Source organism: Mastomys coucha, unplaced genomic scaffold, assembly GCF_008632895.1.
Source record: "Mastomys coucha isolate ucsf_1 unplaced genomic scaffold, UCSF_Mcou_1 pScaffold14, whole genome shotgun sequence".
NCBI classification, from domain to species: Eukaryota; Metazoa; Chordata; class Mammalia; order Rodentia; family Muridae; genus Mastomys; species Mastomys coucha.
In genome coordinates this window covers 71,416,280-71,427,618 of record NW_022196896.1, presented here as the reverse complement: position 1 = coordinate 71,427,618, position 11,339 = coordinate 71,416,280, and the positions used below count along the sequence as shown (strand labels likewise).

Genomic DNA, 11,339 nt, shown 5'->3' with positions numbered 1-11,339 from the left:
TATACTGTCTTAGTTGGGATTTTTTTTTAATGCTGTGATAAAACCCCATGACAAATAAGCAACTGCAGATGAAAGGGTTTATTTCATCTAACAGTTTGTAGTTAATTATGTAGGAAAGTCGGGGTACGTACAGAAGGTAGGAACCTGGGGTCAGGAACAGAAGCAGGGCTAAGGAGGAATTCTGAATTCTGCTTACTGGCTTGCTTATCCCCCTCCCCCCCTTTTTAAGTAGCACCCAGATCACCATCTTATGGATGGCACTGCCAGTGAGCTAAGCCTTACCACATCAGTCAAGAAAATGTCCACAGGCCAATCTGGTGGAGGCATATTCTCAATTGAGGTTCTCCATTCCCAAATGATTATAGCTTATGTCAAGTTGACATGAAACTAACTAGGACATTTGTGTGGCTAGGCTTCTGCCTGAGAGCTGTGCTATGGCTTAAAGTATGTGCTGTCCAAGATATGCTGAGAGTGATTCCAGTGTGTGTGTGTGTGTGTGTGTGTGTGTGTGTATGTGTGTGCGTGCGTGCACGTTTGTATGTATGAGAACAGGTGATCTTCCTAAAGCATCAAGGCTATAACAGAACCCAAATGTAGGGTTGATCCACTTAAAATGGTTATCTCCTAGGAACTTGTCAAAAAATGCAGAGAAGTTGGGTGTGGAGTTATACATCTGTGAGGGCAGCATTTAGAGGCTGAGGCAGGAGGATTACAAGGTCAGCCTGGAACACATCAAGACCATGTCTCAAAACAAACAGACTTCAGAGAAATAAAGTGAAGCTCTGTGGTCAAGTACACATTGTACAAAAGACCTTGGTATGACCCCTAAGAACCAAAATGGTGGTGGAGGGGGTCTAGCTCATGGGCACTGTATGTTTGGCATGTTCAAGGCCCCGAGTACAACCCCAGCACCAACCCCAACTAAAACCCATGGATGTTTCCTGCCTTAGGAGTAGAGTGGCTGGGACACCCTTGTGAAGCAAACCTGGTGGTGAACCAGAAACCCAAGTTGAAGGAATTGCTCTTATATGGGCAATGCCAGGACCCTCAGAATGACAGGCGCACAACCTGGAGGTAGAGTCTTCATTTTTAGTCACCGGTTCCACTACTGAACTTCTGCTCCATCTTCAGGTGGAGCCTGCCCCCTGCACCTCCCACCCCCATCCCCCCAAAAGAGTGAAAGCTGAAATGCTTCAAGGAGAATATCTCAGGATATTGTTTATCAAGCTCTGATGAGGTGGTCATTTATTGTACAGGGCCTAATGATCCTGGACTTTTAAAGCCAGAGGGGCTCTTGGAGTTGGCTGGAATAATTCTTTCATCTTGAAGAGTCAAAGGCTCTAGGGTACAGTAGTTCTAAGACATCTGGGGGAAGAGCATACTTACACCAATTACAGTGGGGTCGTCTCAGAAAGTCCACGGATGAAAGAGGGGCCCACCAAGTGAGGAAACTGGTGAGCAGACGCTGTGACACACAATAGCACTGACGCGGCGCATGAGACACCTTCCCGAGCCAAACCTACCTTGGGAAGTCAGATGACTTTTACAAGGCACGGTGTGGCAAGATCAAAGACAGCTGTCAACAGTGACCAGTCTTAAGAAATCCCAGAGGTTCTCGAGTGTATCTTCAGTTCTTTAGCGACTTGTTTCTCCCTGAATAGCTGTGCAGTCACTCACTAGAAACATACTGGCAGAAGGCCAAAATAGAACACCCAGCAGGTAGGCATGACAGTGCACAGTGACTTCTGTCATCTCTGCAGGTGGGGAAGAGAACAGATGTCTACAATTATGACCTGTGTCACTCACCTGAATGAAGGCCTGTTCCCTACAGTCAGGGGACGCAACTTCAGTGATCAGCCACACACCTTCAAGTGACTTTAATACACGGTAGAAAGATTGGGGTTGTGAAGGCACATTCCTGTCTCAGTGTTCCTGCTCATCCACAGAGTAGCCACGCACCTTGTGGACTGATTCTAAGCCTCTGTCTTCGTCTTTAAAATGGGTATGTCAGTGGGGCTACCTCACAAGGTTGTGAGTGATGCATGACATGAAGCCAGCACATAGGATACATTCCTGCATTTGGGGAAGTGACTGAACAGTAAACACTAAGACCACAAGGTTTTGATTGAGGACTCTGGCTAAACTACAGACTTTTAAACCACTACTTTCCAAAGAGGAAACATCAAGCTTGGTGGATTTGGGTTCTCTTGGAGTTCTGCTACCCAAGGCTGAGTACTTTAACCCACGATGTGGACAGCAGGGGCTGCTGAGATGGCCCAGCAAGCAAGCTTGCTTTGTAAGCCCAATGACCAGGGTTCGATCCCTAGATCTCATATAAAAGTGAAGAACCAACTTCCGTGACTTACACAAACACACGTGTCTGCCTCATACATACATACTATTACTACAAAACAAAAAGGTGTAGGAAAACACACAAGTAACCAGTGTGCTAAGGTCCTCTGAGAGCATTCATGTGTGTGCTTGTGACTCGTGAATGTGCACATGTTCATGTGCGTTCAGAGGCCAATCCTTTCTTTTGAGCCCAGTGCTCATGGACTGGTTAGAAGGCTTCAGTAGCAAGCTCTGGGGATGTCTTCAGTGCTAGGATTAGACACACATGACCAACACTGGATTTTCTGTGGCTGCCAAGGATCTGAACGCAGGTCCTCATGCTCGGCTACAGCAGGCACAGTAGTCAACAAGTCATCTTTTGTGGTGAGTTTTCCATGACTCGTATGGCTGTTCCTTCCCCAGAAGAGAGGCAGGTCTCCAAAAACACAAACACACAGCCTTGTCATAATACTTTTTTTTTTATTACAATATTCAAAAAACTGGGTATGCAAGTTTAGGGGATCCCAAGACCCCTTCTTCAATTGTAGGAATGTGCCATCTCAAGACTCTATAGTCAAACTATAAAGAAGTTCAAATGTAAAGAAAAATGAAAATGCAATTTCTTCATAAACATTCTGTTTCTACTAATCACATATTCTTTTGTAAACCCTGAAAAATTTCCCTGTAAAGCAAATAATATATATATAATATACACATATTATATATATATATATATATATAGTGTATGTATAAAGTATTGGTAGCTCCCCTTCCCAAGAGATCAGCTGTTTTCCTTAATCATCTGTTATTAGTGTCAACAAACAGCTACAGATACGTATTACTTTGAGAATTAAATACATAATTGTGAAATTCGAACAAGCCAAAGAGCAAAAGCACGATGTGGATGGCACACCTGGGGTACGTCACCACAGTATCTTCCTGCGTTGCCACCTCCTGCTTTTGCAGACCAACTCTCACCAAAACCCTCTTTTATTGCAAGTACAGCCTCAAAGGCACTGGGCAGTTTCCTCACCACCATCTCCCCAGGGTTTCCAGTATTGCTATCCGCACATTTTTTGGACTCCTGCAGAGCCTGGAGCCAAAAAAAAAAAAAAAAGAAAAGAAAAAAGAAATAGAAAAGAAAAGCAGGCCCAGGACACAGGCTGCTGGCCTGGACCAGCATAGCTGATGAGAGGCACCAAACACCCATGGACACAGCTCTCGGAGTGTGTGCCAAGGTCACATATTCACTACATATAGCCTCACTACCCTCCGAATAAGCTCCGGTCTTTTAGTCAGTCAGTCTCTCTCCTCTCTCTCCTCTCTCTCTCTCTCTCTGTGTGTGTGTGTGTGTGTGTAAGGATTCAAACAGACTGTTTCCAACTGAAAAGGAAAAAAGTGAGTAGCTTTGCTCCCTTTTGACCCTCATCACCAGAAGGTGGTGGCCATGGGCATGGCTGTGAGGGCCTAAGTAGCTATGGTTGACCAACAGGGCTGAAAAGAAGGACAGACTGGGCCACACAGGTGATCCAGGCCACATGGGTGGAGGTGGCCAGAAGTGCTGGGCTCTGGGAGGCGGAGGTGGCAGCGAGGCCCACAGTGGGCAGGGCATGAGGGGGGCCAATGGCTGCTTTCACTGCAGGGCTCGGACGAGGTAGAGCTTCTCCCCGTGCTCGCTGGTGAAGATGGGGGCCTTCTTGTAGTGCTCCACAAGCTCGTCCATGCTGTGGAACCGCCGCTGCCCAATACAGTAGACGCTGTCCACCAGCTGCACCTTGAAGTGCTTGTTTCTCCCTGATGCTTTGAGAGACACGGAGAAGTCACTGGGCTGAGGAGGAAGCAGAAGGGAGTTACCAGCAGGGTACGCACCTGAGGGCACCTGAGGAGACCGGGGTCTGCCTCACAAGCACTGTGCTCACCCAGTGTCCTCAGACTGACTGGCAGCCCAGGGCTCTCAGGTTCATAATCAAGCACTAATGAAATGCTGCTGCTTCGTATGGACTCAGGGATAAATGCGCTCTGCGTCTCTGACACGGAGGAACTCGTTACAGAGAGAATGACAGCTGGGCTAACCTCGAGGCAGAAGAAGTCTAAGATTTCCATTTCCCCAAATTATTTCTGACAAACTGGGAATTACGCGCAGGCCGAAAAACTGGAAGTGTTTCTTCTGATCTCTATTAAAAATTTAAGCTCTTTAACAATAGATACTGTCAAGGTAGTGGACAACGTGGGTGTATTTTAAAGAGTTTGTAATGTCCCAGAGATGGTTCCACAGTGGTTCAAGCACAAATTTCAGTGAGAAAAGGCTAAATTCTGTGATGAGCTCAGTGCCTTACTTATTGAGTATATTTTGGGGTATGCTAGTGTTTTAAATAAAATTTGTCATCTAGCTAATTTCCTAAAAGCCAACAGGAAAGCTACTGAATAGAGGTCTCAATTGATTCAATGTTTACTAAATGCTGATTATGTGCCAGGCAACGTATACCCTGCACATTTGCATAAACCACACCCTTTAAATAACACCCAGTAAGGAAGGTAAGTATCGAGGTTATTCCATGACTGTGAGTAGACACCACTTAGGTGTGTGCCTTGTGTGTATGAAAGAATATGTGCATTTGTGAAAGTTGTATGTAAGAGTGAACAGGAACATGAATCATTTGTATGTTTGTGTATGCTTGTGTACATATACTATCCATGTACGTTGAGCACTTGTGGTGGAGTTAGGAAAGGCCTCCCTCTACAGACAAAGGAGCTGAGGTTGAGCTGTGGGTGGCAGTGGCTTGCTTGCACTGTATATGGGACCTGTGTATACCACTGTATATGGGGAAAGGAGGATCTACCATTCTGTAGTGCTAAAAAGGCAGTGTGGCTCCACAGAAAGGGAGGAGACTCATACCCTGGACCCTTTTCACTCCCACACATGGTGTCCCTGAACTATGTTTGCCTCCTGGTTGGCCATTCTCTACAGGCTATTCACAAAACTCTAGTTGCTTGGGCAGGGTCAGGATGCCCCTCAGGACTCACCTTGAAACATTAAGTCCACACTCAAGACCATCTAAGTCTACTCCTGCTTGTTCCTATCCCTGGGAACTTGCTGCTACTCAGGAGCCAGCAGCTAGCCCTCTCTCCCTGCAGGACATCCACGAGAAATTAACAAAACCCAGTGGCTTGTCTGATGGGGTGGGCAAGTCCTATAGACAAAGAGCCCATGTTTGCCCCTGGCCATTTCAAGATAGGAGCCTGGAACAAACAGTTCAAACTTAGTAGGCAGCAGGGTCGCCAAGCAGCCACAGCCTTACTTGAAGAAAGGAATAATAAAGAGAGCAGTTTGAATTTTTATCTCCAGGGTTGGATAGCTGGGAGGAGACCCAGTAAGAGATGGGCCTTGGGGTATAGATTTTCAGCATCATGATCCCCTGGAAAGGCAAGATGCAGAACCTGACACTTTTTCAAAGGATCATGGTAATGCTGAAAAGTACTGTTTGTTTTCTTTTGGAATATTTGAATTGCCAGCACCACTGCTTCTGCCTTGTGATGTCAATATTAAATATGGTTACTTGAATGTAACCCTGTGATATCCCAACAGTTGACTTGATAACCAAGATAGCTACAGATGGATACAAGTTAGCCTGAGTATTCTGGGAGGCCCACTTGGAACGTGAACAACAGAAGCTACTTAAAAGGCACATACTGTGCCCCAGTGTAGGGTAATGCCCAGGGCCAGTAAGCAGGAGAGGGTGGGGTGGTGAGCAGGGGGAGCGGGGAGGGAACAGGGGTTCGTTCTTGTTGTTGTTTTTTTTGTTTTGTTTTGTTTTGTTTGGGTTTTTTTGGGAGGGGAAACTGGGAAAGGAGATATCGTATAACATATAAATAAAGAAAATATATAATAATAATAACAACAACAACAATAATAATAATAGAAGGCACATACTGCACATACTGGCACTAAGGTCACCAGGCAGTTATCAGACAATAGAGTACAATGAAACATGCAAGTTAGGGGCTGCTCAATTCTCTCCCAATGGTTCCCAGGGGATTATATTTTAGTTCCTCACTATTAATATTCTATAAGTAGGTCTGTTCTAAGATGGGGTACCCTCCCATGCCAGCTTGCCACGAGCCAGGCTGTGCTACCTGGGCGATTCTTTAATCAACCAAGACAAAGCAGCTTTGTTTTTAGGGGTGGGAACTGGGGATGGCTGCAGTAGACACATGATATGCCTTGTATTTGTTAACTAAGATGACTTTCTGAACAGGGAAATTTGCTTTCAATCAAATCCTTAATTTGATACCATGACGCGTATGTGCTTGCTACAGTACAGCAGTAAAATGATGCAGTCGGGAAAGGAATTTTTAATTTCATGGGCTTCTTGAATGAAACCTTAAAGTCAGGGGCACACAATCAAACTCATGCTAAGCAGGAATACTAGGGAAGTCTAGAGCATTCTTAATTCAACTTGATATGACTTTTGTCGGGCAAGCTGAAAGTGAACAATTGATACCAGTAGACATCTCTTCATGTTACAGGACCCTATTGCCTCTCAACAAAATGTTTAGATTCTGGATTTTTTTTTAAATTGGAATAGCTGCATATACAATAGTTTGGGGATGTGACCAGGGTCTGAAACACTAATTTATGTTTTAGATAAGCCTTATATAGCATGAGTGACAACTCCCTCCCTTCTTTCCTTTCTTTCCCAGATCTGAGGAGTAAACCCACTGAATTAAATCCCCAACCCTGACAGTTTAAGTTTTTAAAAGTAAAAATAATGTTTTACTTTGGCCCATGTCAGATTATAAATGGGAGATCCCCTCCCTAGTACCTCCGAGCCCCTCTTTACATGCTGCCTGGAGATGACAGAACTCAGTGATCCCCAGACCAGCAACAGTGGTGTCATCTTTATAGGGGTTTCACGAAGAGAGGTTTTTAAGCCTGCTCCAGAAACAGAAACTCATCAACAACAGGACCAGGTCACTGTGTGGGCAGCTACAGCACCTGGTTTCAACAGACCATGGGCCAGCCACCAAGAGTACTGTAATCACTAATAAATAAATGTACAAGTCACCAGAAAAGATGTGAATGGGATTCATGAACGAAGCAGTTCAAAAATGGAGGCCCACAGCCAACTTCCCTAGTAGTCTACAATGATGCCCTCCTTGTTCTGTCTGGCCAGTCCCTGTGGAGAGCTTCCCCTGATGGGATAGCTAGGACATTTTGGAAAGGGTTAATATTTATTCCTACCACCCGACCGACCTAACCCCTGAGTCTACTGGAGATGGGACCCAAACAAATCTACCTCGAAGACACCAGGCAGGGGAGTGAGACCTAGAAGGATTCCCCCGTCTGTTTTGAACCTCTTGCACCTAATTTTATGAACAGACTTAGGGAAAAATAGATGAAATAGCCTGATGCCACATACCTCCTCTTAAAAACAGTAGGGTATTGTGGTGTGATCTGATACTCTGAAACACAGCTTGTCTAAGAACCTATACATGTTTTTCAAACACACAGAGAATGGGCTACAAGCATATTTCCCTGGGAGAATGCTTGCCTAGCATGTGTGAAGCTCTGCCTTTCATTCCCAGGTCTATAAAACAAGACATAAGACACTGGTAAGAAAGAGGCTGCAGTCATCTGGCTCAATTTAGGATTTCCCAGGAGCCACACAAGGCTCTCTGCAAGGCTGTGTGAGTTTAACACAGTATGGCAGCTGACTCAACCAGATAGGGAGTCTCCAGCGAGAACTCAAGACTATCTTTGCCTATTTTGGGTTTCATTCTAGTCATTAGAAGTCAGTCACTGAAAAGGCTCCACACGCCAGAGGAAGGGGTAGTGAAGAATGGATTGATATCTTTTTCTACCATTCTATATACTGTAGCTATCAGACCTTTCTATGGCTAGACTATGCTTTGGCTACGCTAAGACCGCACCTTCTCTAATGTGAAACATCTGCCTCTATGCCCTCTCTTTGTTCTCCCATTTGGACTCCTCCCTGATGATGTTCCTGTGAGCTGATGACTGGGCTTCCCTCACTCCCTAAGGCTGGACTGTACTGTCCATCTCTTTCTCTGCCTATTCCTCTGTAGGACACAGTTCTGTTTTCTTCGTGGCCCAGTAGAATCCAAGAGTATTAACAATGAGCATAATCTATCCACACCTCTCTTCTTTTTAGGAAGTCATGTTCAGGTTAATCTACAGTCAACAGGTTGATAGAAATCATTATTATAAACATTCCCCTCTTCCCCCTATATCCCCAATCTGAGAACCTGATTTAATTTCACACTCTTGCACGGGGCTCAGAGTACTCATAGATTCCCAATCCTGACCATCTCTTCCTTAAATCTAGCATCTCAGCAATGTTTGTGTACAGGCATTTTTAGAAAAACACCTGAAAGATGCTCACTTGTGCTTTCTACAGAGTCAGATGGTTCCCACAGAGGCACCTGTTTAAACCAGTGTCTTAAAAACCTTCAAGGTGCCTCTGTACTCCCCATTAAAGCAGGTAACTTGGGAAAATATTTCTCTCCCTCACTCAAAACTGAATCACAGGAAGCCACAAACATCAAGAACGATCTTTAATTTTCTTTTCTCCTTCATCTCAGAGAGCTTGATAAGCACTTACGCGATTTATTTTCTAAGCATGGTGATTGTAAGGAAATAAGGGAAGAGGGAACTTTGCTGCTGAGACATAGTTTGTTTTTAATTAATCTTAAAACTTATCATCCACTTTGGACAAGAAAAGAAATGTCCTTGACCACCCACATGAACCGGAGCAAGACTCTGCTCACTGTCTCAAGCATAAGCGATCTGCACTCACATTGGCATTCCCTGCAATAGACTGCAAGAGAGGGCAGTCTATTGGTTTCTTATCAAACCTTAGTCCCCTCCCTCCTTTTCATTTGCTCTTTCTTTACTTCACAGGCCTAAACGTACCCACAGAACATCAAACATGCGTTTCACGAGTGTGAAAGAAACTCATTTTAGTAAAGAAAACTAATCCTCAGCTAGAGAATAACTTCAAAGTCCCACTGACCTAAACTGTAGAAACTATCAGAGCTCTCAAGATCATCTTCAAACAGAGCTCTGCAGAGGTCTACCCTTTCCTGCCTACCCTCTAGGTTTCCCCAATATAATATTTCATTGTACAGACTTTAAGAAGACTGTCTTCCTTTTTCTGTCCACGGTGTTTTACTGCATACTACTAAAGAACACGTTTTGTTTCTTTGTTGCGCTGTAGCTCAGGTTGATCTGGAACCTACCATGTAGCACAGGCTGGTCTTGAACTCTTCCTACCTCATAGCTGGGACCATAGCTGTAAACCACTAAACCAAGTTTAAATGATAGTAAGTTATAATTAAACCATGAAATATGTTCAGGGGGCTTCATACAAGCATACATCCCACAAAGCAGGACTTCAGGTTCCAGCATCAGATGCCCTGGAAGAAGGGCCTGGTACTCTGTATTTCTAGCAAGTTTGTTGCTAACAATGATGCTACTTGTCTAAGAAGTACTGTCACTGAGCTCCTGCAGTGGATTCTGTTACATGCCTGATGCTTATCATAAAACTTTATGAACTTTAAAAAGCTAAACAGAGTACAGCAAGGAAGGTGGTTACCACACATTAAATGTAATGTGTGCAGCACACTCCATGGCAGACAAATGCTGCTTCTAACTCTGCTGCTCCTGTCATGGCATCAGGTCTTGTCAAGGAAATGCTTAGGGACAGGGACTTGAGAAACATCATTGTGGGAAACATATGTAGGTCTTCGAAAAATTAAAATAGGTTTACCACTTGATACAGCAAACCTACCAAAAGAGAATTCAAAGTAGAAACTTAAGAGATATTTCTATATCCACAATCACAGCAGCAATATTAATAATTAAAAACAAAACTAGAAACACCCTGAAAATCTATCACCAGATGAAGAGATATAGAAAATGGAATATTACTTACTGTTGAAGGACAATTTCTAAAATATTGCTACAATATAAATGAACTCTGAAGACATTATAACTGAAACAAAGTCAGGGACAACCACCACCTAATTCCACTTATAAGAAGCTCCTAAGTATAAAAACTCAGAGTGGGAAAGGAATCTCAGGGTAGAAGGCAGTTAGGGAGTCAGTGTCCAATGAGGACAGAGTTTCAGTTTGGAAGAGTAATGAAGCTCTGAAGATTAACAGCTGCACAATGATGTAAAAGTATTCACTGACTGGAATGCACACTTAAAAACTGTTGAAACAGCCAATTTTTAAAGACGTTTTACCACAAAAAAAAAAAAAAAAAAAGGTAAAGGTTAAGTGACGATCTACAAAGATCTGAGAAACTTTGCTGGGAATCCAGGAAACGGAAGTACCACAGTGGGTGGGGAGACTGTTCCCTTCCTACCACAGAAGCCACCAACAGTGGGCATGGGAAGTTATGGGGAGGGGGCACTGTCCCCATGTGGTGCCTCCTGAAGATCAAACCGAGCTTCTGCCCACTTGAGACACCTGCTGACTATTTCAATTTTCCTTAGGGACCAGAAGAGAGTTGAGAGACGGCCCCAGCATCAGGGACTCTTTGGACTTCCTAGCTCATTCTTCTACAAATACATCTTTGTCCACATCTCAAAAATCCTAGGGACACTGACTGCCTGTGGTTGCTGGAGCCACTGTGACTCTCTGGAGCAGATGGAATTAATAACTTGCTGTGGATGGAACGCAGGCACAAGGACAAACTGTGAAAGCCATTATAAAGCTAACTGTTCTAGTTTCTATCACAGTTCTTTATTCTCTGTGGATGCTAAGTCCGTAACAGTTAACTGACAGTGAATGTATAGAGCTGTAAGTGGCACTCCATGGCTTCGGGATGACCATCTTAATGGTATTGAGGGTCACGGAGATGGGCCTGGGCAAAGGGTCTGAGTGGCTGCCTTGAACGAGCTGTATGATGAGTGTATCTGCGAGTTCCTTTAAGAGTAAACCTTTCTTCTGGAATTTCTTTTCTTTCTTTCTTCTTTTTTTT

At 44.1% G+C, this 11,339-nt stretch overlaps 1 protein-coding gene across 2 annotated transcripts in view; it reads right to left on the bottom strand.

The window, feature by feature from the left end:
• Positions 1-2,791: 2,791 nt before the first annotated feature.
• Positions 2,792-11,339, bottom strand: part of Nck2 (NCK adaptor protein 2) — a 137,453-nt gene continuing 128,905 nt past the window's right edge. For both annotated transcript variants that reach the window (XM_031367361.1, XM_031367360.1), the window contains exon 5: positions 2,792-4,159. In XM_031367361.1, coding sequence (XP_031223221.1) covers positions 3,965-4,159 — 195 coding nt within the window. In that variant the 3' untranslated portion in view covers positions 2,792-3,964. The remainder of the gene's footprint in view (positions 4,160-11,339) is intronic.